Raw genomic sequence first — 24,514 nt, 5'->3', positions numbered from 1 at the left:
GCAGAGCCAATTAACTAGTCCATAGAGAAATTTGATACATTGAATAGGATTGGTTGCCTTTTAACACACTACAGTGAGGGTTGCTAGCTGCATGTATAACAATTTTCTCTTTCATCTAAATTAGCTTTAAGCACCATTAACCAACCATGTTATTTCTAGTTTCTTGGAAACCAATAAACAAAAATAAGAAGGATTAGAAGGAACTACACTCAATATAAACCAATAGCTAAAACTGTTTATTTTTTAAAAAATACAATAGTAACTCACCCTAAGAACAATTTTACGCAGTTTGAATTCAGCATAGTAATTGCACTGCAAGCTTTATAGACTAGTAAATTTCATCAGAGTACAGTACAAAGTGGGTTCTCCCAGCTGAAATCAGTAGCAACAAGCACAACATTTATGCTGTTTTCTGTAACAGGTGTCTGACATTTGGGCTCCCTATCCTGCTATTAAACTGCCTGCCATGAGTAGATGAAATTTCAGTCAACAGGTGGTGTTGAGGTACAGATAAGAATGTCATTCCAGATTTCTCTGAATGTGGAAAATATGTATGATGCACCACAACACATAACTTGGAAATGTGATTATTTCAGAGTTGGCAGGAGGGACAATCATGGTTTCATGTGTTACGTTCTCCTTCCAAGGAGAAATGGCAGCTGTGCCAGTGATACTGGGAAGAGCAATCTGCAGAATGTTGTGCTACATCTTAATATCTTAATGCATTGGCCTACTATGGTGATACTCTTCCATCTCCAGCATTAATAATAAATCTTGACCGTTAGACTCACCCACTCAGTCCGCCGAAGCCTGTCTTCACATGCAAGGGAAGTCCCTAACTCACCGAGAGTTTGAGACCCATTGGCTACCCTCACCTGGTTTAGTCAGCCAGTCAAAGCCATTTCCCATGGTTTGCCCACTGTAGCATGCTGACAGCTTCTAGGAGGCACAGGTAAGAGCTGATGTTAAAGGTGATTACTAATAACAACAATAACAATAAAACAGAGTTGCATCAAACTGAAACGCAGTAAGCCCAGCAAGAGACGAAAACACAAAACTTTGCTTTACAAAAGTGAAGTTGACAATACAACCCATAATAAAGGTCATTCCTTCCTCCTGTATTATTGTCATTTTCCAAGAAAGTAAAGCATTGCTTCCATGTTCCTCACAGTCAAATACTCTTTTGGCATTTTTAGGAGCTGGATAGGTCTTAAGGGACAAGAAAAGTTTTGTTTTTACTTCTAGATTGTCAAAAGTTCCAGTTAACTGGTACAACTAAATCTGGAAAAGCGTATTACTGATGTACATGTGTATCAATTATGTACACAATTCTTTAGAAAAGAAAATATGGTACATTACATTTGAAAACTTTGTTAGACATTGATGGCCTTAAGGCTGCAATGCAGTTACCTGGTGATGAAGCCCCAGTGACCACAGTGGGGTTTATATCTGAGTAAACTTGAATATAATTGCACTGCACAGCACAAATGAATGGCAAATGTAAAGCCTGATTCAAGGCTCTTTGAGGAAAACTGGTTTTAAATCAGTCTTGAAAAACTAGATGTATGAGCCATTAATATCAGCACATTGTACAATTTTGGGTGTTTTTACATTTTATTTATAATTTGAATATATTTTATGTTTTGTACAGTATGATTGCATCTTGTGCACAATAAAATTGTGTGATTTCAACCTTAACAACTCTGTGCCTTGCTTGGAAGGTAAGGATGGTTGTGCAGGGGCAGTTTCAAGGGGGTAGTTCAGGTATGTGCATTTTTGCAAAAGACGCCGTGTGTACCTTATATGTGATCTGAGCTGGGGCAATTAAGTGTAGAAGGGCCCAGAATACATTGTTTCCAATAATCCTCAGATTTCTCAACTTCCTGTAAAACTGTGTGAAGGGTGAAGTTGTTAAGACTACTGATATTATAATTTGAACAACTTTATCCTTGCCACAGTTTTCACCTCACAGATTTTACATTGGACAGCAGCTATACTCCCTCTAGTGGCCAACTATTTCTTGATGTTTTCCACAGGGCAAAAAAAACCCAGTCATGTTGCATTGCTAGCCTTTGCACATAGAATTGTGAACGTTTGTAATTCTCTCACACACGTATACATCCTGGACATGCATGCTTAATAACATAAGCAAGGTCTAGCTAGAATAGATCCAATCAAGACTCAGCTAGTCTGGCATTTTTATTTTTGCAAGAATCCCAGCGAGCAGTAGGCACTGGACACTCTAACAGAAATGGGTTGGAGATCCACAGCAATCAACTTTCTGCCTCCTCTTGTTTTACAGGGCTGGTTCTGAGTAGAGAAGAGAAAAACAAAGTTATTGAAAATGACATTTGCCTTCCACTACCTTGCTCTCCTTCAGTCATCTTGCTAATTACCCAGGAAAGATTCTGAATATAAATCCTTTTGAGTGACAGAGAGGTAAAGTATTTTAACTGCAATATCCCCTCCTGTTGTTGTACTGGATGCAGGCCATCTGATAAGTAAGCTAGGAATGCTGCAGCAAGCAGTTTTGTTGATATAAAAGCTATTTCCATAGAAGTTCCACAGAGGCTCCAAAATAATTTATTTTGGGGGTGTTAACTCAGCAACAAGAAGGTAATTTTCTAAGGACAGATGGATATGGAAGCAAGCAAATGAAGAGTGAGATCCATATGCTCTTTGACTACACTACATTGATGAAACATAATGTACTTTTTTCAGAGGATATAAACTCAAATTTATGACGGGTATAGTTAATATTATCACACTATTTATATTGTTCCCTCAGATGCTTGATTTATAACTGTCTGAGAGAATTTAAAAGAGATGGCTTCTATTGCAGAAAAATAGAGGAGCTCTACTCCGCTGTCATTTTTGAATCCTGTTTATTGGCTTGGCATTTGAAAAGTTCAAATGTTTTTGTTCTTTTCGCTTATAGCTGCAGACATGCTGTCAGCTTTTGTCCCCAGGTCCTCAACTGCTGTCAAATACTGACTTAATTTGTCATGAAAACAGCAGCATTCATATTTTATAACCTGTTGACATATTGATTGTTTCTCCAGAAAAATAATTACAAATATAATCTGAACTATCTGTCTTGCAGGTTAATTCTGTGGCCTTCCATGTGAAATTCCATGGAAGAGCAAAGGAGAAGCTGGGGGGTGGCGGGTGGGGGTAAAGGCTGGAAGCACAGGTGAAAACTGACACACAAAAATTGTCCAGCCTGCTCTTGTACATTTCACAGCAGCTTCAATGGGAGAAAACATGAGGTGAATAAATTACCCAATTGGAATTAAATTTTCACCATCAACTAATGTCTGCATAGCAAACTGCCCTTAAAGGGAATGTTACAGTGGCATTAAGCCAATGAGGAGGGGAGGCATAGATTACAACCAGCCCTTACTTTAGTTGTTGCATCTTCTACCTTTTAATTTCTCCCATCTAAGCAATATTTATGAAAAGGCAGATAAATCAACCTAAAACCACAGAGCCTAGGGGTTGCCGATGAGAAGGTTGGCGGTTCGAATCCCCGCGATGGGGTGAGCTCCTGTTGCTCGGTCCCTGCTCCTGCCAACCTAGCAGTTTGAAAGCACATCAAAGTGCAAGTAGATAAATAGGTACCGCTCCGGCGGGAAGGTAAATGGCGTTTCCGTGTGCTGCTCTGGTTCGCCTGAAGCGGCTTAGTCATGCTGGCCACATGACTGGAAGCTGTATGCCAGCTCCCTCAGCCAATAAAGCGAGATGAGCGCTGCAACCCCAGAGTCGTTCACGACTGGACCTAATGGTCAGGGGTCCCTTTACCTTTACCTAAATTGAGCAATGGAGAAATATATACCGTAAGATACCTTAATGTATCTTCTTCTTCCCCCACCCATTTGACTAGGTTGCCCCAGCCACTCTGGGTGGCTTCCGACAAGATCAGAAGGTGAGTGCCTGCATGATTATATACAAAACATGGCCACTAAGAAATAAGATGGAAATATTGACAGAATGCTGAGATTTAGAAAATGTTTTCTAAAAAAAAATTCTGGGAGGAGGAAATGATAATAATTGCATAACAGTCCACTGAGGTATGAGCATGTTTAGCAGCCCTGGAAATGGGGAAGGCACTTGCTACTTAACACAATGGTTCCTAACTTTGTTTTGGGTGACAGACCCTGTTGAGAATTTGATGAAAACCACGGAGCTCCTCCCCAGACAACTGCACATAAACACATACAAGATTTTGCAGACAACTCATTTAGTTGCATTGAAATTTATCTATTTTCTGCCTGGTTACAGACCCCTTGAAGCCTATCCATGGACCCATAAGGGTTAAGAACCTCTGCTCTAACAACTTATAGCATAGATGGGGAACTTCCAGCCTGAAGTCCTGATTGTGTCCTGGAAGGGGCATGACTAGCTGGCAGGAGCACTTAAGAGGAGCACATCTGGTAGGCAGTAAGGATACATAGCAAGGTTTGGTTGCAGGTCCCACTTATTCCAATATTAGCTTAAGGCTGCAATTCCATGCAGTTCCTGGGAATATGACTTGCTTCTGAGTAAACATATTGTTACACGCCACAAGCAGTGCAAAATTCCAGGGGTTCCAGGTGCTTACCTAGCGTTGTATTTTCATTGAGAAGATCGAGGCACCGTGGAAGCTAGTGTAATATGCTTTATTAACATACAGTCATTCCTTGGGATGAATACGCTTCAGGTTAAGCATTTTCGGGCTGTGCTCCGCAGCGACCTGGAAGTAACGGAGCGTGTTACTTCCGGGTTTCACCGCTCGTGCAAGCGCACTCAAAATGACGTCACGTGCAAAATGACATCACATGCATGTGCGGAAGTGGCGAAACGCAACCCGTGCACGCACAGTTGCGTATTATGTTCGCTTCAGGATGCGAATGGGGCTCCAGAACGGATCCGTTCTCATCCAGAGGTACCACTGTATATTAATACCTGGAGGTGTGCAATGGAAGGGTGCAGAACATTATGTCCCTCTCATGGCTTCAACAAGCTTGGGTCCACAACAGCAGGCAGCCATGGCTCTGGGTCTCTTAGTGCAGCCCCCTCCAGCCAGCAGCCAAGATGGTCCTGCCCCACTGCCCAGCAGCTCATGGAGGTCTGCCCTTTTTTCTCTCCTTCCTTCTTCACACCACACCACAAGTGGGGCTCTGCCACTTGAGGCTGCTGCCTCTCTGTGTGTGTGCCTAATGGGTGGGTTGGCCCTGGCTGTGCCTCTTAATGCAGCCCAAGCTCAAGTTGCTATTAGAAGTACAGGTAAGGGGATGCTTGAAAAGAAGGGAAGGTTATTTATTAGGGTTGCCACTCTTCTTTCTTAAGACTAAAAAAAACTTTTCATGAGTGAAAAAGACATCACCGATTAATATATATACTCAATTAACCTGATCTCTTGCATACGCGCAGCATGAGAGCAGGTGCCATGATAGCAATCTCCCTTCTTTCCCACACAATGCGAAACGCCTGGTGTGAGAGGCCGGGGATGCTTTATCTAAAAAGGGGAGTGACCGCCTTAGTTGTCGTTCTTCTTGTTTTTGACAGGGCTCATAAAAGATGTCCGAAAGGTCAGGAATTCAACAGGCGAAAACTGTGCCCTCGCTGTATCCCTGCGATAGCTGCTGCTGCGCCCATTAAATTTCATCCCGTGACGCCGCTGCGGGTGCAGCTCCTCCTTGCTGCGGCCTCGCGCGATGAGGGAGGCGCTCGGTCGGAGAGAGCGCGCCAGCCTCAGGGCCCGGCGGCGGCAAAGGTCTTCCTCCTCCGACGCCGGTGGCCGGGCCGCTTTCCCCCTCAAGGTGACCGCGCCGAGTCCTCCCGCGCCGCAGAGGGCGCTGCCTCCCTCCGTGTGACTCGGGGCGTCTCTGGCTCGCAGCTTCTTGCTCGTCATCCGGGTGGCCGCGGCACAGACCGACTGGAGCCCCGCTTCTCCTCCTCCTCCGGCCGGGACAAGACGTAGCGGGCGAGGGCAGCCGGGCCTTGGGCCGGGCCCTGACTGAAGCAGCGGGCGGTGGGCAGCGGGGCGCGCGAGCCGCATGAGTGGATGGAGCCGGGCTCTGGGCTGCAGCGGCGGGGGCTGGGGCTCGGCGGCGGCGGCGGGCTGGGCTCGGCCGGCGGCTCCCCTGCGCTCTCGGGGCCTCAGGGCCGCCGCAGGAAGCAGCCGCCGCGCCCGGCCGACTTCAAGCTGCAGGTGATCATCATCGGCTCGCGGGGCGTCGGCAAGACCAGCCTGATGGAGCGCTTCACGGACGACACCTTCTGCGAGGCCTGCAAGTCCACCGTAGGTACGGTGAGGCCCGTCGGCGGGGCCGAGGGGGAGGGCGAGGAGAAGGGGACTTCCAGGGGGAAGCGGGGGCGTCGTGGGGAGGGTGGAGTGGGGCGTTACAAATCTTATTTTAAAAATTAGGGTTGCTTTCTAAGCCTGGGGCTTGGGTTCCTTAACCCACCCCATTTCCTCACCCCGTTGGTTGTGAAGACGCCTCTTAAAACACCTGGGCCCCATCCATAACTTTGCGGTCCGTGTGAAATCCGTGTTTCCTTCGAAACTGCAAGCAGCCCCGTAGTAAGGTTGGGCTGGGAAATACAATGCTGCTATTGTTTGTTCAGGTGAAGCTCTCTCTCTCTCTGTTATCCTTTAGGGATGAAGTGCTCTCTCCTTTCCTCTCAGGGCGGGGAGTGAATAGTATTTTCCTGCCCTTTACTGGGATGACAAAGATAAACTTGTATTATTAAAACTACCTCCAGTTAGATTTGCCTGAGAAGGGGTACACTAATTTAGTGAACCTGTGTGTAGAGACTCAGGCACTGGGCACATTCTACTTGCGTTGTTGGAGTAAAGAGCCAGTTATCTTGCTAGAATGCTAAAGTGATGAGGGAGGAAAAAGTATCCCATCATCAGATTAATTTATTGCTAGTGGCTTCTCAGTTTGGGGAGTGCTTAATTATTAGAAAATGTTTATCTGTTTTCACTCATGACATTGCTGTTTTGTTGATCTGATGTTAGAGTCTTTGTTTAGTACCCAGGATCTGCCCCTGACCCAGGGTGACAGGGGAGACTTTTCCCTTTCATTTGTGATGAAAGTAACTCTGATTATACAGTGTTACCTCATCTCTCTAACACCTTCTTAGTGGTGGTAAACAAAAGCTAAATATGACAGTAATAGTAAGACAGTCTCCTTCAGTGGTAACTGCATTGCTATTAGTCCACAAACAATCCTTCAGTTAGTTAGTTCAACTACTTTTTATGGAAACTCTTGATAGTTATTTCACAGAATTGGCCCCAGTGTGAACACACCTATAAACTAGTGCAGTGTTTCCCAAAGTGTAGTATCCCTGGGGGCAGCAGTCAGGGATGATGGGAATGGTAGTCCCAACAACATCTAGGAACCCAAGGCTGAGAGAGGCTGCTGTACACAGTACTGAGCTAGATAGAGAAATGGCCTAACCTTGTATAAGGCAGCTTCTTGGTCTACACTAACAAGCAGTGACTCTCCAAGGTTTCGGACAACAGACATTCCTAGCACTATCTGGATATATCGGGGATTAAACTTGGGACCTCCTGTGTGAAAAGCAAATGTTTTACTATTGAACTTGAGCTGTTCTCCTTGTGGAACATAAAATGTCTAATATGCTATAGCTGGACATCTAACAGTTACAAAGGAACAACTTAAAAGTAGTTTCTTGGCTGTTAAGATGGCTGGTACAATCTTTATTAAATCATCTGCAAGGCTACTTAAATCCACCTGCATCCTTTATTAAGATTTATTGACCTACAGTGCTACAATCTTGCAGCAGTTAAATCTCCTTGATTAGTGAGGCTATTCATTGTGTGAATGCTAATAGCAGGGAAGGGAACCTATGTCCCTAACTTTTGCTGGACTCCAGCTCCTATCAGTCCCAGCCAGCATAGCCAGCAAGAGCTTCAGGGCCACAAGTTCCCCACCCCTGGTTTATAGGGTTGTCCAGTGCCTTGAGCTCTAAAGAACCCCTGGTATTCTACTAAACTTATGACATTAATTGGTATTCTCCTTATCATTGTGGTGTAATGTTTTAATAGGGATAAGCAGAGCTTTAAGTTCATTTTCCAGCTCCTGCATGTTCAGTGCATATTACATTAACGTTAACGTATGGCACTCTGGTTCTAAAATTCCTTTATGGGAGTTTTCTCTGTTCATGTTGTCAACCAAAGGAATATCTCTGTTTAATATAGGATTTGTTTGTAATTTAAACAACATTTAATTGCAATAAGATGTTGTAATTACTGTTTACTTACTATTCAGTTCTATGTATATTTACTCCTTAGTAAGCCCTATTAGGTTCAATGGGAGTAATTTCTAGGTGAATACAGGATTGTAGTCTTGGTTACATATAATAGTAACTTACTAGCCACAACATGTGTGCTAATTTTAGAAACTGGAAGCAAGGATTGCAGAAGTCACTGCATGGTGACTGATAATCACAGAACAGGACATGGGACTTCTGGTTTGGGCTGTTAACCCAATTGTTTCTTAAAGCAGAAATGTGTAAGATATCTCCCAGAATCTGGAGTACAGCAATCACTCATTTCCCCTGTGCTCCTTGCTGGTATAAAGCATGTTTCTGTAAATTTCTTATCGGATACACGTACATGGGTGTGTATTGTGAGATAAACCAGTGTAGGTGTTCTCCAAAGCAGTCATACCATGTAGAGAATTTAGAAAACATTTATAATGATTTTACAGAAACTCTGAAAGTACAACATATACTTAAAAACAGGGATAACTACCACTATATCTTAATTTTACGACATTTCTGAGTCACCTTACCACAACACTCAAAATGGCTTATAGACAAAAAATACACTTGTTCTGCTGGCTTTTTTTTCCATTTCCATTTCAATCAAGTAAAAATAGCAAGTGGCTCACAAAAAAGCTAGCCAAACATTTATCCGAAACAAAAATATCTTATAAAGAAGAGCGCCTCCTAACATCTTCAGGTGAAGCATTCCCTCTTCCTTGAAGTTCTGGGTGAGGTCAAAGACTATGCAGCAATTTTAATAACTAAGAAATTAGCTGTTTACCAAGTCAGAACCCAGGGCCACACTGACTCTTGACAATTATTTCTGATAAGGGTTAATGTTCAAAATCTAGGTTGTATAGAAAAGAAACATACAATTGTTTCTGAATAAGCAGGCAACCAATTCTTTAAGGCACCTTGCTTTAAGTGTATTATATACATATTGGACCATGGAAAGGACTGAACAGCCTTTATTCAAAATGGAGCCATCTGTGAGATTTAATAAAATGAAAAATGAACTAATGGGTAGAGCTAAGTTTAGTAGATGAGTGTTCGTTTGGTAATGAGAGAGATCAGCTGTCAAGCTGTAAACAGCTGAAATAGGATCGGAAGAGTCAAAACAAGTAGGCGTTTTTGATGTCATTTTAAGATTGAAACTTTACTTCTGACTCTGGACTATAAGCTTTTGCTCTGTGTTATATTTGAGATTGTGAGTGTGTTTGAGTTGTGAAAAATATAAGAGAGAAAGTTAAAAAGTTAGAGGATTTGAAATATTTCTCTTTTCTCTCTCCTTTCCTTACCACTTCCCAATTGACTAGCTTGGGACATAAAATTTAATGAATCCCCCCCAAATGATATCAGTTTTAAATAACCTAATTTTCAAATGTCGTTTCTAAAATAAAAATGTTATGCAGAAGTAAATATATTGTTTATTTATTAAATTTCTATACCACCCTTTATCTGAGGGTCACATGGTGGTTTACAGTATAAAAACGGAAAGTCATTGTGCTACGTGCAATGAAATGTGTATAATGGAAGCTGATATACCTATATACATACATCACCAATTTCAGTGGCGTAGCAACCCCCTCCCGACGACCGGGGCGGAACTTTTAAAAATATTCCTTTAAGTAGAGGTTGGACAAGTTTAACTTCTCTAGCTATATCCCCACACTCGATAACAAGGCTGAAGCAAACAGAACTATTAAGATGCAATAACTGATGGGGATCCTTTTTTAAAAAAATAGAACTTCTGGTGGTTCCTAGAAAATAATTGAATAATTAAAAAAAACAACCCAACCTTTCCCCTTGTTGAAAATATTTTTGGTGGTAGCATACTAGATAAGTTCACGTGGAGTGCTTATAAGAAATATCTGTTCTTTGTCTCCCCCTTGCCTCTTTAAGTGGTACAAGTCCACCTTCTTATGTTACTTAAATATGAACAGGTACTAAATTAAACTAAATCATACCTGTGTTGCTTTTACTGCTTATTCCTCCTTTTTTGTTTACTGTATTTTATTTATAGGTGTTGATTTTAAAATCAAAACAGTAGAGCTAAGAGGAAAGAAAATTAGATTACAAATCTGGTAAGTAAAAATAACAACCAAAACCAGCAGAATGTTTTAAAGTTTTGTGTTCTAGCATGGTTTTAATATGCTTGTCTAATATGATTAACTGTTATAAAACGACTTAGCTTTAATATACCTACTGCTCCTTTCCCTTTCCCTCACACAGCTATAGCAATAGGTATCAAATTCATAAGGTAATCTTTTTGGGGTGGAATCAAGTGATGTACCCTACAACTTTTATTTAAGCATCTTTATGTTGCTGTTCAGTTGATAAGGCTCCCAGAGCAGCTTATATAAGGTCAATGAGAGGAAGACAGTCTATTTTAATATTTTCAGTATGCATTTCCAACAAGAATCACCAGTGCGTTTTTGGCTGTTTCATTAAATAATTTCCTATACTTTTTATTAGCTTCACATACACCAATTTTTGTCTTTCAGCATGTCAAATCATTATACAATCTTAAAACTGGCATGTTACTTTAAAAGTGCTTAGGGCTGGGGAAGTCCGTGGCATTTGGAGATCGTGGTGCTTAAATACTTGATCCAGACATCACCAAAATTGAAATGAGGAAAATTGGGCTTTCTCTAAAGACCATTAGTGATACTAATGAAAAATATATGTATGAAAACAGGGTTATATATTGCTTTAAGATCCAATGAATGAGGGATAATTGTTCAGATGTAGTTTCTGTGCTGTTCATCCATGCTATAAAAGTATACATAGTAGTGTGCTGCAAATTGCTGTTGTGATAAAATAAACCACCTATGCTTAACAGTCCTAATCCTGTAAGATAGCTAATGGCTTTATCCTAGTGTATTAATAATACTTCATGCATTAAAGATAACTTACTAGATTTGCTAATAACTTGTAGTAGAAAAATTAGACTGTGGCTGTTCAGATGGCAACACTGATCTAATCTGATAGTATTTAACTCTTGCATAGATGCAGTAAATTCAGTTTACTAACTCCTCTTGGCAGGTCACCATCAGCTCTGTTTGTCGCACCATGTGTTTGTCTTGCTTCCATCTGAGTTATTTGCTGTTGCATCTTTCGTATCATCTGTTACCTAATACTTGAAAGTTACTGGCATGACTTCATTCCTCATCTGTGTCCCCATCTGGAATCCTATGGCCACAGAATGGTATTTGAGCCAGCATGATGTTTAGCCAGGGCCTACTGAAGCTGATACGAGGTAATGTAGTATTTCAATGTGCCAATATCTTTGGGTGTGAAAATAATCATTACTGCAACCTTCTTAGATTCAGTGTTTTTTTTAAAAAAAAATTAAAATCCTGAAAAGACATCTGAAATTCTGCCCTAAGTAAAATAAGATCATCCTATTTATTTCAATGAGTGTTCGTCACATGTAACTATATACTTAGATGCCTAACAGGAGCCAGTTGTTCTGACATTGATTATTCTCCATAAATTGAGATTAATTTTTTTTTAAAAACTGTCAAAAGGATGTTACTTAACAGATTATCACTCCATGGAGATTGTGATGCATCAAAGATTTCCTACATTTTAAGTAAGCAAAAATATTTATTAAAGATGTTATTCCTACCAAGGAGTACTTTGTGCACTCTTGTGCACACAGAGCTTTTGCACACTATTTTTGTTGAAGGAAGCAAATGAACACAGGTTGAACGTCTGTGCAATGGTCTGCTGCATCCAGTGGAATGAATGGGGAAACTCTTAGAGTCAGAGTGTTTCACACCTATATAAATATATTGAATTGGTTATTTGTAAGATTTTTTGAGTCAAGATAAATCTAGAGTTCAATTCCTGATGAAAGGTTAAAGGAGTTGGGCATGTTTAGCCCAAAGAAGAGATTGCTGAGAAGTGACATGTTAGCCTTCTTCAAATATTTGAAGAGCTGTTACATAGATGACAGAGAAGAATTATTTTCTGTTGCTCCGGGGGGAGGACCCTAGGACTTGAACTAGTTAGTTCAGATTAGGAGAAATGGATTTTTTTTCAAATATTAGGAAGTACTTGCTGACAATACAAACAGTTTGACAGTGAAACAGGCTGCCTTGGAAGATAGCAAACTCTGCTTTCTTATACTTTTTCAACAGAGGCTAAATACCCACATTTCTGGGGTGCTGTGGTAGTGAATTTCCTGCCTCAGTAGGGGAATGACTTTTGAAATCCCTTTCAGATGTAAAATTCCTATAAATTACATTATTGACAATTAAAATGTTGCTTTATTGGCTACTATACAAATGTAGCATAACGTTTATTCATTTTACTCTAATTTTAATTTTTGTTTGATCTCAGCATCTTTCATCAACAAACATTTGCCACTATAATAATCTCATTGTCTTCATCGCCCCCCCCCCCAAAACCCCAGGGAGTCATTGACCTATTTTAAATTAGTTGTTAGCATTGCCTAGCTTTTCTACGAACTTAAATCAGCTGTTGGGATCATGCAGAAGCTTTAAAAGAATCCATGCTGCCATGCTTATGTTCTCGTTGCTATAAAAACAAACGTGGCACTTCTACATCTTGAATATTTCTCAAATTGTTTCAGTTTTGATTAACTAATTGAACACTACTTGAAAAAATGAACTTGTATTTTTCTCTTCAGCATTTGGGAAATTCACAAATGTTGAATATAAGGTCCACTTCAAAGATGACCTTTCCCCATGCCATTGGAACTTATATAGGAAATGTTGTGGAATGTATATGTAGTATGAATTATTGTGTGCAAGTTTGCTTTTGTGCATGCATTATCCATGTAGGAAAATAATCCATTTGAAGTGGCCCTGTGTCTATAGCTGGATGTCTAAAGTTTGGTGTTTCCTTTCCTGTTTCCCTTTGTCATAAAATACTGATGCCACAAAGTCTAAAGTGTGTGTTCAAGTGTTTTCATTTACATTTTAAGCATGCCCACATATTTTTAAAGCTTTTTGTGAGATATTCATTTCCCATGTCATTCCTTCAGGGTATATCTAGGAGTTAGATGTTCTTTGCTAAGTGTACATCAAGACAATGTGTCATTTACATTGGGAATGGTAGTGTTGGCATGCATGTTTCCCATGTTGACATCCTACATTCATGTTTTTCCTTCAATTTGAAGTGCTCAAGTGGAGTTCAGTGATTATTCCTTTTTGTACATGCAAATTGTGAAATATATATGAAAGTTTTAAGTGAAAAAATATTTCCAAAGATAAGTCTAAAATAAGAGTGGTTGCCCTCTGAAAAGGTGCTCTTGAAGTTGCACAATCCTCCAGAACAGGGCTCAGTGTATACAAAGAATGAATAATCTCCATACTTAGGAACTGAACTTAAGGGTTGGTTTGCTTTGTCACCTTGTTAGAAGGTTGGGTCTTGAGGAGGAGAAGACTTAGTTGTATATAACAGCCTCCTTCTTTCCATGTTCCTTATTGTGATGCGGACTAGAAAAGTGTTACCGTGTAATTTTTAGACTCGCTGTGTTTGCAAGCCGAAGTGATACTTGGCATACAATACAAGCAAAGTGTCCATGAAACTTTACTGGTAGCCCAATGACCACACTAGACAAAACAATAAACATGTGAATGCATTTAACAAGTCTATTTTTAAACTTGGGGTCGTGGGTTCAAGCACCATGTTGGGCAAAGATTCCTGCATTGCCAGGAATCTATTGCCAGGAATCTATTATTCTGCTGACAGGGTTCATTAGGTGAATCCTGCCCACAGTGTTGCTGAGCTTTGACTGTAAGGAGATATATTTGGCACAAGGGGGGAAGCCTTCAGCACTTTGAACCCCTCTTAGGATGTGGAGAATAAATCAATTGTTATAGGCATGTCATGCCCATCTTGAAAGTTTTCTGAAGCTGCAGTAGCAAAATTATTTCCCAGATATGCTGAGAAGAAGGAACCAAGGAAAGGCAGTGTTAAGTGTGGAAGCTGTACCAACCCTGGCTTATCTCATTCCATCACTCTGGCCCCACTTGGCCTTTCTATTTTATTTTTTATGTTACGTCCAGGTATAAGAGCCCACCTATATATTATCTATCACCTGTAGGATCCCTGCCACAGAAATCTAAGATACAGAAACTGTGATATTAAGTGGTGTATAAACTATTAAAACAAATTCATAAAAAATAGCCTGCTTTCCTTATCCCTTTTAGAACCAAATAATTCCTTTAGTCATATTTTACATACCTCTATACGCACACACACACATACACACACACACACACACACACACACACAGAGAGAGAGAGAGAGAGAGCTGGGTTTAGGCATGGGATGAACAGACCAACAGACATATTTAAAGAGCAAACATATATATACTAATTTACTTTTTAATAATATAATAGGATTATTTGCCAGTTTAATATAAAATAGAGCTTTTATGTGCTTTGAAGTGCTTATCAACTTGCCTTAATTATCTTACTTAATCTAAATAAATATGCAGTTGCCTTTAATGTTCACCTAAAGTCTTCCCTCTGGTCAAGAGTCTCTTTACCCCCCAGATACCTTACAGGCTTAACTGAGGACTTTACCCAGGGCCAGGGCCTTGCTACTTTTAGGCAGCCTCCTACGAATGGACAATGTGGCTTCAGCTACTCTGGAGGAGTGATGCTGGAGTATGTCTCTTTCTTTTCCCTAAGACCTTCTCAGCTTTAGCCTTCAGCTCTGTGTCTTGGTTTCTTCTTAAATGGCCATGTGATGCCATAAGGATCTCCCAAGTTTCAGCACAGCTCTGGCTGCTTCCTCTGGCAGGGCAGATATTGCTCAGCACCATCCTCTTGCTTTCAACCTCTTCTGAGTCTCTTCCTCAGTCCCTCTCAAAACGGTGCTGTGCTTGCCCTTCCATTCTGTTCTGTCCTGTCAGAAACTGCTAATCAGTTACAAGTCTCTGCATCTCATTGAACCAGTGTGTTCAATTGGAATATCTTCTAAATGACCTACCACAGCTTGACTTTCTAAATTTTAATGACCCTTATAAAAGCTGAGTTCTGCTAGTTGTCATAACAGAAAACCTCACAAGACACATCATCACCTCTTTAGTACCAGCCTAGCTATTTCTTGGCAAGCTGCCATCTGAGATACACCTCGCCATCTCCTGAGCTCCAGTTAGAAGTTGCCAGCTTTTTCTCCTCATTCTGTTTGCTTACAAACTGAACAGTTTTTTAACAGAACATTCTTATATTTAAAATTCTCCACACTATGTTAATTTCTTCTCACTGTACCTCTGAGCCCTTTGTACTCAAAGCTACATCACATTGACCCTCTCCATGTCAGTTCATTCCAGTCATTCTCTGTTTCTGAGTGTGACAGAAATGGAATTTTTTTTTTTTATTTTGAGAAATGGAAATGTTGTTGCATGAAAAAAATGAAGAACTGTCTGTTAAATATAAGCTTTTGCTAAGAAATAATAGTATTTGCTTTTTGCCTAGTGCAGTTTTTTCAGTTTGTGACCATCAGGTACTCTTAGAACTTCAAAGAACCAGAAAACATACTTAAGAATGGAGAAAGGAAACTTGTCACACGTAGGGCTGAAGATTGAATATGCAATTATCCCAAGTGCATTTTGAAAAGTGCCTTACAGTGCATTTTTTCTGAGGTTAGCAAGATTGGGTCTGTAAATCATTTAGATTATACTTTACATATGAGAAACCATGTACTCCATACAGTTGTGTGTTTACCTGTAACATTACAAGCACTGATTTTAAAGTTGCTCAGACAGTGAGAGAGACAATGCTATGGTGTCTATTAGTGTTTTTAATTTAATGCATAGAGAGCAAATACAACATTGTTCTGTTAATACTGACAAACTTGAAAGAAGATGCAAGGTTTCTTTCTTTTAAATGAAGATCTGGCATAACTGCATTTGTTTAAATAAAGAACTTTAGGAGCAACTTTAATTCTGCCCTCTTAGTGTCAGTGACTAGGATTGCACGTCATGTTAAACCAAACCATGCTTAGTGTGAATGTGTGTCATCTGCCAGAGAGGAGATCCCAGCTGCTTTGCTCCTTCCTGATTGTTTTGCTTTTGTACTGAGCCAGTTTGGCTTAGCGTGTTATCCAAATCCAGGCTCATGGTTTGGCTCTCTCAGACAAGCTCCCAGCCATAAACCATAGGACAAATCTTGGTTACAGCCTGGGGTTAGTCTGGAGAGATCTTAGCAATGAGTCTGGATTCGGACAACATGCTAAGCTAATCTATGCAGCAGAACAACTGGGGATCTCTTCTCTAGGAACCTGTTCATTTATGTTAAACCATGGTTTGTCTTCGTGTGACATACAAACCAGACCAGTGCCACTGCAGTAGACTTATCATTAATTTGTACATTGTAGCATTGCAGACAGAAGGGCTATGGAGTCTTTTTCAGCTAGCTGCTTCTGACAAACTTAAAATTGTGTGGTGAACAGAAAGGCAGTTATTATTTATTTCTCTGCATGTTGTTGATAATCAAATTTTTCTGTTCCCTAGGCAGTCTGTTGTACTACTTTTATATAAACTTTTAGAAGCTCATCCCTAATAATAATAATGAAAACATTTCAAAAATTTTGAGCAGTGTTTGAATTATAAACCCATGAACCCAGTGAGACTTAATTGTGAAAAAATGTTTGGGGTTGAGGTACAGTGGAACAGAAACATTTATTAGAATCATAGAATCTTAGAGTTGGAAGGGAGACAAGGGTCATCTGGTCCAACCCCCTGCAATTCAGAAATCTCAGCTAAAGAGGTGGCCATCCAACCTCTTCTTAAATACTTCCAAGGAAGTAGAGTCCACCACCTCATGTGGGAGTCCATTCCACTGTTGAACAGCTCTTACTGTTAGAAAGTTTTTTCCAAATGTTTAGTCAGAATCTTCTTTCTTGTAACTTGAACCATTGACTCAAGTCCTACTTTCAAGAGCAGGAGAAAACAAGCATGCTCCCTCTTCCATGTGGCAGCCCTTAAGATGGCTACCATATATCCTCTCAGTCTCCTCTTCTCCAGGCTAAACATACCCAGCTCCTTCAAGCGATCCTCATAAGGCTTAGTTTCCAGACTCTTGATCATCTTTTTGCCTTCCTCTGCAGATGTTCTAGCTTGTCAACAACCTTCTTAAATTCAATGCATCTTTCTTCTTAATCATTGGTCTTATGAGCAAATGCAGCTGGTATGGTTGCTTTACTACCTTACACTGCCAAATGAAGGGATGTGGACGTGATGTCACACTAGCTACTTTGCCCAGCTGGGAGCACCCTTTCTTTCTCCCCTCTCAGATGAGACAACTTGCCCCCACCTCAGAACTAAGAGAGTTTTACTCATCTTATGTTCCTGTAATGTTTAATATCTTTTAACACAGCAATGTGTTTTATAAATAATGATTTAGGATCACATACTGTTGAAATTACTATGTTGTATGTGACTTCTCTGGCAGGCTCACAGTAAGTGTGGCTGTAGGATGTTGGGGTCTTGTCTTGGAAACTTAGTTTTGCCATACAGTGGTACCTCGGGTTAAGTACTTAATTCGTTCCGGAGGTCCGTTCTTAACATGAAACTGTTCTTAACCTGAAGCACCACTTTAACTAATGGGGCCTCCTGCTGCCACCATGCCACCAGAGCACGATTTCTGTTCTCATCCTGAAGCAAAGTTCTTAACCCGAGGTACTATTTATGGGTTAGTGGAGTCTGTAACCTGAAACATATGTAACCTGAAGCGAATGTAACCCAAGGTACCACTGTATATTTATGAGCAGTCTTGACAGACATCATGGATATATCCATGTGCATTGGGTTTAGTTTTTAAGACAAACAGTAAATGGCAGTAAATGACTTGATCCCGTCCCAGTGATCATTACATTGTCCACATTCATGCATCATAGTAAACCATAGTTAATGGCTTACCATGAACACACAGGTAGCTCCCACTTTGCTCCTTCTCTAACACAAGTAGGAACAACAAACCAGAATCTATGGCTTAGCTTTCTGTCCAACATATGGATTGTGGTTTGTTGCACTCCATACAAGCCATGATGTTTAGCCAAGGTTTGTTCTTGTCTTATCAATCACAGTTTGTTTGAGCAAAGCAAGCCATGATCCTCTGTTTGGGGAATCATTGAGTATGGTTTACTTTGACATGTGAACAGAGCCATTGCATGCATGAATTATTTCACCCTTACAGTTGAATATACTTGCTAAAACTGTATGTGGTAAAAGTGGAAGTGCTGATAACTCTTTGCATGTTTCATTTGGAGTTCTTTAATCCTACCAAGAGCTATTTTTCTTCCTTGTGAGTTCATCTACTTTTCTTAGACAAAACCTCATAAAACTGGTGGTGGTTCTTATTTGTTTGGTGGAGTAAGATACAGATTCAGTATATGGACTTCCTTATTTGCAATGTCGGAGTTTGTAATTGCAGTTTGTGAAGTTATAAAATTGTTATACCAATATTTGCTCCTACTGCTTCTCAGGGACACAGCAGGTCAGGAAAGATTCAACAGCATTACCTCAGCTTATTACAGAAGTGCCAAGGGTATTATATTGGTGTATGATATCACGAAGAAGGAGACATTTGATGATTTGCCAAAATGGATGAAAATGATTGACAAGGTAAGCTTCAATCTCTCAAAATAAGCAGTAGTGGTTTTGAAACTTACAGTGATAAAGTCAAATTGCATGGTGGCAGTACACTCCAAAGAATTCATTATAGTAGATCTATGGCCACTTTTCTAAACTCATGAGTGTTGGTTAATTACAGTGTGGAGGCAGCTTTGTGGTCTCTTATTCATTACATCACCACATAGCTCATCAAGCAACCTCTGTGTTTCTGTGTGCTTTAGAGCTCTAGACCTAAACACCAACTGGTAGCACAAAACTGAAAAAGTTAGCAGTGGGTGTGAGAGAGGGGGTGGCTTCTTGAACAAGGGTTACCACTAAATCAGCAGCTGTCTTTTCTGCCTAATAATATATGAGAATTGAAACAAAAATGTTTGCCTCAACTGTGCATTTGCTGTATAGGATACTATATACACCTTTATGACCTGGCCTTTTGACACTTGAGGTTTATATTTTTAGCACCAACCCTATTGTTGTGACTAAATTGTTGTCAACTGTGTTTTGTTTTATTTTAAATTGCTGTGACTGACCCTGAGACTTTATGGTGAATCCTGCCAAATTTTTGAGTTGAAATTGCTGTATTCAGATACTAGAAACAATGTAAACCATTATGGTCACAGTGCAACATAAGGATTATTTTCATTTCTATCATTATTCAGCAGTAATGCAGTGTTTGTTACAGGAGGGTGCACAGTCCAACAGTTCTCAAATAATCAAGAAGTTACTAAATTGTACTGGTAGAGTGAAGCCTAAGCTAAGGGGGAAATGATCAAGACTGCCTTAACAAGTAGCTTAACAGCCTAGAACTGTTATGAATGTATTGACTGAAGAACTTCATTTTGACCAATGTGAAATTTAAAATCAAAAGGCCTAAGCTAGTGGAAACATGCCATTTTATGCTTTGGTGTTTCTTCTTTCCACCCCCACCCCCCAGTATGCCTCAGAAGATGCTGAGCTACTACTGGTTGGAAATAAGTTAGACTGTGAAGTGGACAGAGAGATCAGTCGGCAACAGGGAGAAAAAGTAGGTGAAGGTGAAACAAAATTAACATACATTGATGAAAATAGAAAATTGCTTCTGTGGAAGTGTGAACGGCGCAGAACCTTAACATTACATACATTTTGATCTTAATTTTAATGTTGGGTAACTTCATGCCTTGGAACTGTTTTACTATAATCTTAATTCATTTTCTTTAAAAGTTCAGAAGCTCCACCACCTCTCCTGACTTTTTGGGGATTGCAGTGAGGAGGAAAGCATGGGAAAAATGCCTTCTGTTAACTTCTTTATCTTTAAACTGGCTTATCTTCCTATTTATCATAAGATCCAAGTCAGAATATTTAAATTAATTCTCAAACTTATTTTGCATTTGTTCATTGTTGTTTAATTTCATCCTAATGTACTAGTAAATAAACTGGATCATTTAAATTATTATGGAACTAAATATACTTTTGATCAAATGAAATTTCCTTGAGCCAGACTAAAAATGTCATGATTTCTTAATTTTTCCCATCAGTTTGCACAGCAGATAACTGGGATGCGGTTTTGTGAAGCTAGTGCCAAGGATAATTTTAATGTGGATGAAATATTTCTGAAACTGGTTGATGACATTCTAAAAAAGGTAAAATGCTTCCATACTGTAAGTTAATGGGACTTAAAATGTTGACTGTTTAAAGTACTGTGTTAATGTTTCTTTGAATAAATTATGTTTCTAGAGTGCACCTTTTGGGCTATTTGCCACAACCAGTTTTTCAGCAGAATACTTTGCATTTCTTTCATACGTATGGTACTTAATACTCCTTTAAATGGGAATTGGTATCAGTGTAACAGCTCCAGTAATTCTTCTTGCTTCAATGAGGGAATGAGGTTGTATAGTTTGATTTTAGCTTGATGGGCTGTTTTGTTTTGTTTCGTTGCTGTGAGGCCAGGAGTAAAGGACAGAATTTCATGCTACTGACCAATAAGCTCACCAAAATGTAGCAGGCACAATCCAAATAAAATCTGATGCTTTTAAGTTCCATCAGTAATGATAGTTTGTTAATAGGAAAAGTTGATACTTGATTTAGCAGAGCTATATGTGTTAAAAATGAATGATGGAGCTTTATGGGTATTATTTGCCCTATTAAAGTAATTGCCCTAGTAAAGTAATTATGAATATTATGCCAGGATCTGAATTTAGGTCACATAATTCAGATTAGGTGGCAGTGCTTATATTTCTAGGCTATACCATTGGACTGTGTTAGACTCTATAACATTCTGTGCAGGACATTGCTTACAACAGGATTTTTTCCCCATTTTAAGATGCCTTTGGATATTATAAGAAACGAATTGTCCAACAGTATCCTGTCCCTACAACCAGAGCCAGAAATTCCACCAGAACTGCCGCCTCCAAGACCTCATGTCCGTTGTTGCTGACCGGCTGCTTCATCCAGTGTTCAAACGATAAGTGGGAGGAGGGAAAGTGGGGGGGGGGGCAGGAAGCACCTGTCTGACTCTGCACTTACAATCATGTGGCAGTTCCTTGTTGCACTTTGATTCAGAGTCAGAGCTATACACTAATTTGTAAATATGCAAGCCTGGGTAGGATTCTGCTGTAGCTGGTTAAGTATTGCCCTTCCCACAAGTGGTTTTTCACTCCTCTTTCCCAGTGCTATAAATATTGTACATTTGGCTGGGAAACGCAGCACTCCCAAACCTAGGATGTAAGAAATTAAATCCATACTTCACTTATTCTGAACATAAATGTTGTAATGGTCCCTTGATATAAACAGAATCTCTCCTAGTATATGGTGCTTTGCTAGCTTTTTCTAAGATAATTTTTAAATTTTTGACTTTCTAAAGCTTTCTTAAAAGGCATTGTTTCCCACTTACAAATTCAAAATAAAAGTGTTTACTGTAGCATTTTAAAATGACTGACAGCACAATCCTGTATATGATTGCTCAGAAGTGAGACCCACTGTGTTTAAGAGGGCTCACTCCCAGGTAAGTATGCCTAGGATTGTAGCCAGAGAATGAAATTTGCCAAGTATTGGTGCTATACACAAACCATTCATTTCATTGGGGCATGTATATGTGGTTCCATGCAAGCATCATTGAAATGAATGGATCGTATAGCAGCAGGATTCAGTGCATTGAGCCCCGAACACAGAATTGACATTTCTGGCAATTCTTTATTATTTATTATTTTTAATGCTAGGTCATTTTTGTGTTTGTATGTGTGTGCGCGCGGAGGCACTATATTCTGTGCAGTTTATAAAGAATGAATTGCCAACTTGCACAGTTAGTTTCCTCAAATATAAATTAGCTAGCAATCGGGTTCTGTAAGATACAAAAAACAGAGATATATTTGAAACCTAAAATAGATATATATATATAAGGCATTGCTGCTGTCCTAGACACATTCTTTTTTAAAATCATTTTTAGGACAAGACATTTCCTGTCTCATATATATGTATTTGTCTGAACAAATTGGGGAGACATCTTTGTTACAATATACTCTTTTCTAATAGGTGAGCTTATTCCCATCAAATATGCTGTACTAAAGGATTTTTTTTAGTCTGAATCAGTTTGTGAACCATATCTTTCTGGTATATCTTTTATTAAAACTGCACTGTATAGTTTAGCTGTCGTAAACCAGTAGCTACATATTGGAATAACTTGATGTGTCCTAAATGTTGTTGTGGTATTGAAAAGCATTGTCGTTCTAAACTAATGATGTGCCAATAAAATTTTGTATTTATGAATGACAATGGAACTGCATCTCTTATTAGAATGCCAAAAATCAAATGTTGGCCAAAAAGGACCATTTTAGGAGAAATTATTTTTAAATGACTTTCTAGTTTATAAAAACCGGACTGGATGTGTTGACTTTTAGCTTAATCCTAAGCATGTTTATTAGAAAGCAAAAGTTGCTTCCAGTAAATGATTAGGACTGTAGCCCCAGTCAAATGTGCATCCTACATTGCCAGTAAGACTTGCTTATTGAAAGTGTCTCAGCAGGCTGTAGCAAAACTAGTGATGACTCATGGAACATAAAATAAGAGTTACTGGCTCTCAAACTCCAAATTGCCTCCTCTTTATTTTTCAGTGCCTAAGCCTCTGTTCTACAGTGGTGCCCCGCAAGACGAATGCCTCGCAAGACGAAAGGGTTTTCCGTTTTTCGATGTGCTTCGCAAGACAAATTTCCCTATGGGCTTGCTTCGCAAGACGAAAACGTCTTGCGAGTCTTGCGATTTTTTTCGCTTTCCCCCCCTTTTTCTAAGCCGCTAATAGCCTTTTAGCCGCTAAGCCTTTAATAGCCACTAAACCGCTAATAGCGCTAAGCCACTAATAGGGTTGCTTCGCAAAACGAAAAAACCGCTAGACGAAGAGACTCGCAGAACGGATTATTTTCGTCTTGCAAGGCACCACTGTATATACTAAGCAATTAGTCTGACCAGCAGTGTGTTCCACTGGCTTTCCTGGCATTTTGACCTCAGGTTTCAGGGAGGAACTAAGAATGTTAAATAATTGGTTGCAGTTAAATATATGATATTTCTACTGATCTTGGTATACCTCTTTGGATCATTTTAGTTTCAACTAATAAAAGATGCACAATTGAAATGTATACTTATTTCTGCTACCACAACGTGCCTATACAAATGTCATTCTTCTCACACAAAATATCATAGAGTACTGACTAGGCGAAGTTTGCCATTTTTGTAGCACTGGTAGGGCTTGTAATAATGCTGTGGGCAATAACAGTGGAAAGGAACCTATGGGACAGTAAGTTTAAACTTGACAAATTTTTAGGTGATTTTCCTGTATTTAAAAGTCTGTTTTTTGCTTTCAGTTCTTGAATAAAAATGTAAGAAAACAAGTGTAGATAAATGCTTTTATCTTATCAGGAACTTGTACATCCAAGCAAGGAGTTTGTTGATCTATTATTATTGGTTTTAGGTTACTTGAAATGACTTTGAAAGAACTTGAGGGGGGGATGACCTGATTTCCACTGAAGTTACATTTTCTCCTACTTATGTCAGTTTGTGTCTTCTGACATAGTCATTATAAAAAGTGACTTATGTGCAAGCCTGATCACACAGCCCTTTGTTTATACATAGAAATTTCTATAGATACTCAATGAATATTGCCATTTTCTCCAGTTTATGTTAATTTCCTGTCCTAAAGAGGAAAGGGATATCACCTCCCAAGTGACATAATAATACTAATAATGCATGTCTGCTTAGGAATAATCCTAACTGAGTTTGATTGGATTTTCTCCTAGATAAGTACATATAAGATTGCAACTTATAGGACCTATATTTACAATAGCTGAAACAAAATCTTCAAAAACCAACCATAGTGATTCCAGTATGAAGAGAAATGCTTTCTTTCACAGTCATTCTTGCCCAGAATTAGACATAGTGTTACACTAGATTACTGTATACCAAAATGCATCTATTCCACATTCCAGAAATACTAGGGACACAAGATACTTACTAAGTAGTGGGCTATACAACTCCAAATAGAACTTTCTTTTATCCAAGTTGCATCCTACTAATATAATTGTTTGTATGCAGTTTTTGTAAAAGCAGCCCAATCTTAAGTGTTCCTTGTCTAGCAAATTTCATTTGTGGTAGCTG

General features: G+C 39.6%; 1 protein-coding gene across 1 annotated transcript; it reads left to right on the top strand.

The window, feature by feature from the left end:
- The first annotated feature begins 5,878 nt into the window (after window positions 1–5,878).
- Window positions 5,879–23,751, top strand: RAB12 (RAB12, member RAS oncogene family). The gene is made up of 6 exons (XM_081205674.1): window positions 5,879–6,287; window positions 10,304–10,364; window positions 18,751–18,889; window positions 19,830–19,919; window positions 20,410–20,514; window positions 21,195–23,751. Exons 1-6 carry the CDS (start codon window positions 6,047–6,049, stop codon window positions 21,306–21,308), a joined length of 750 nt encoding a protein of 249 aa, XP_081061800.1. The 5' UTR covers window positions 5,879–6,046; the 3' UTR covers window positions 21,309–23,751.
- The last annotated feature ends 763 nt before the right edge of the window (window positions 23,752–24,514 follow it).

The sequence above is a fragment of the Podarcis bocagei genome (genome assembly GCF_964188305.1).
Source record: "Podarcis bocagei genome assembly, chromosome: 8".
NCBI lineage: Eukaryota > Metazoa > Chordata > Lepidosauria > Squamata > Lacertidae > Podarcis > Podarcis bocagei.
Note: the sequence above shows the minus strand (reverse complement) of the source record. Positions and strands in the feature narration are given on the sequence as shown.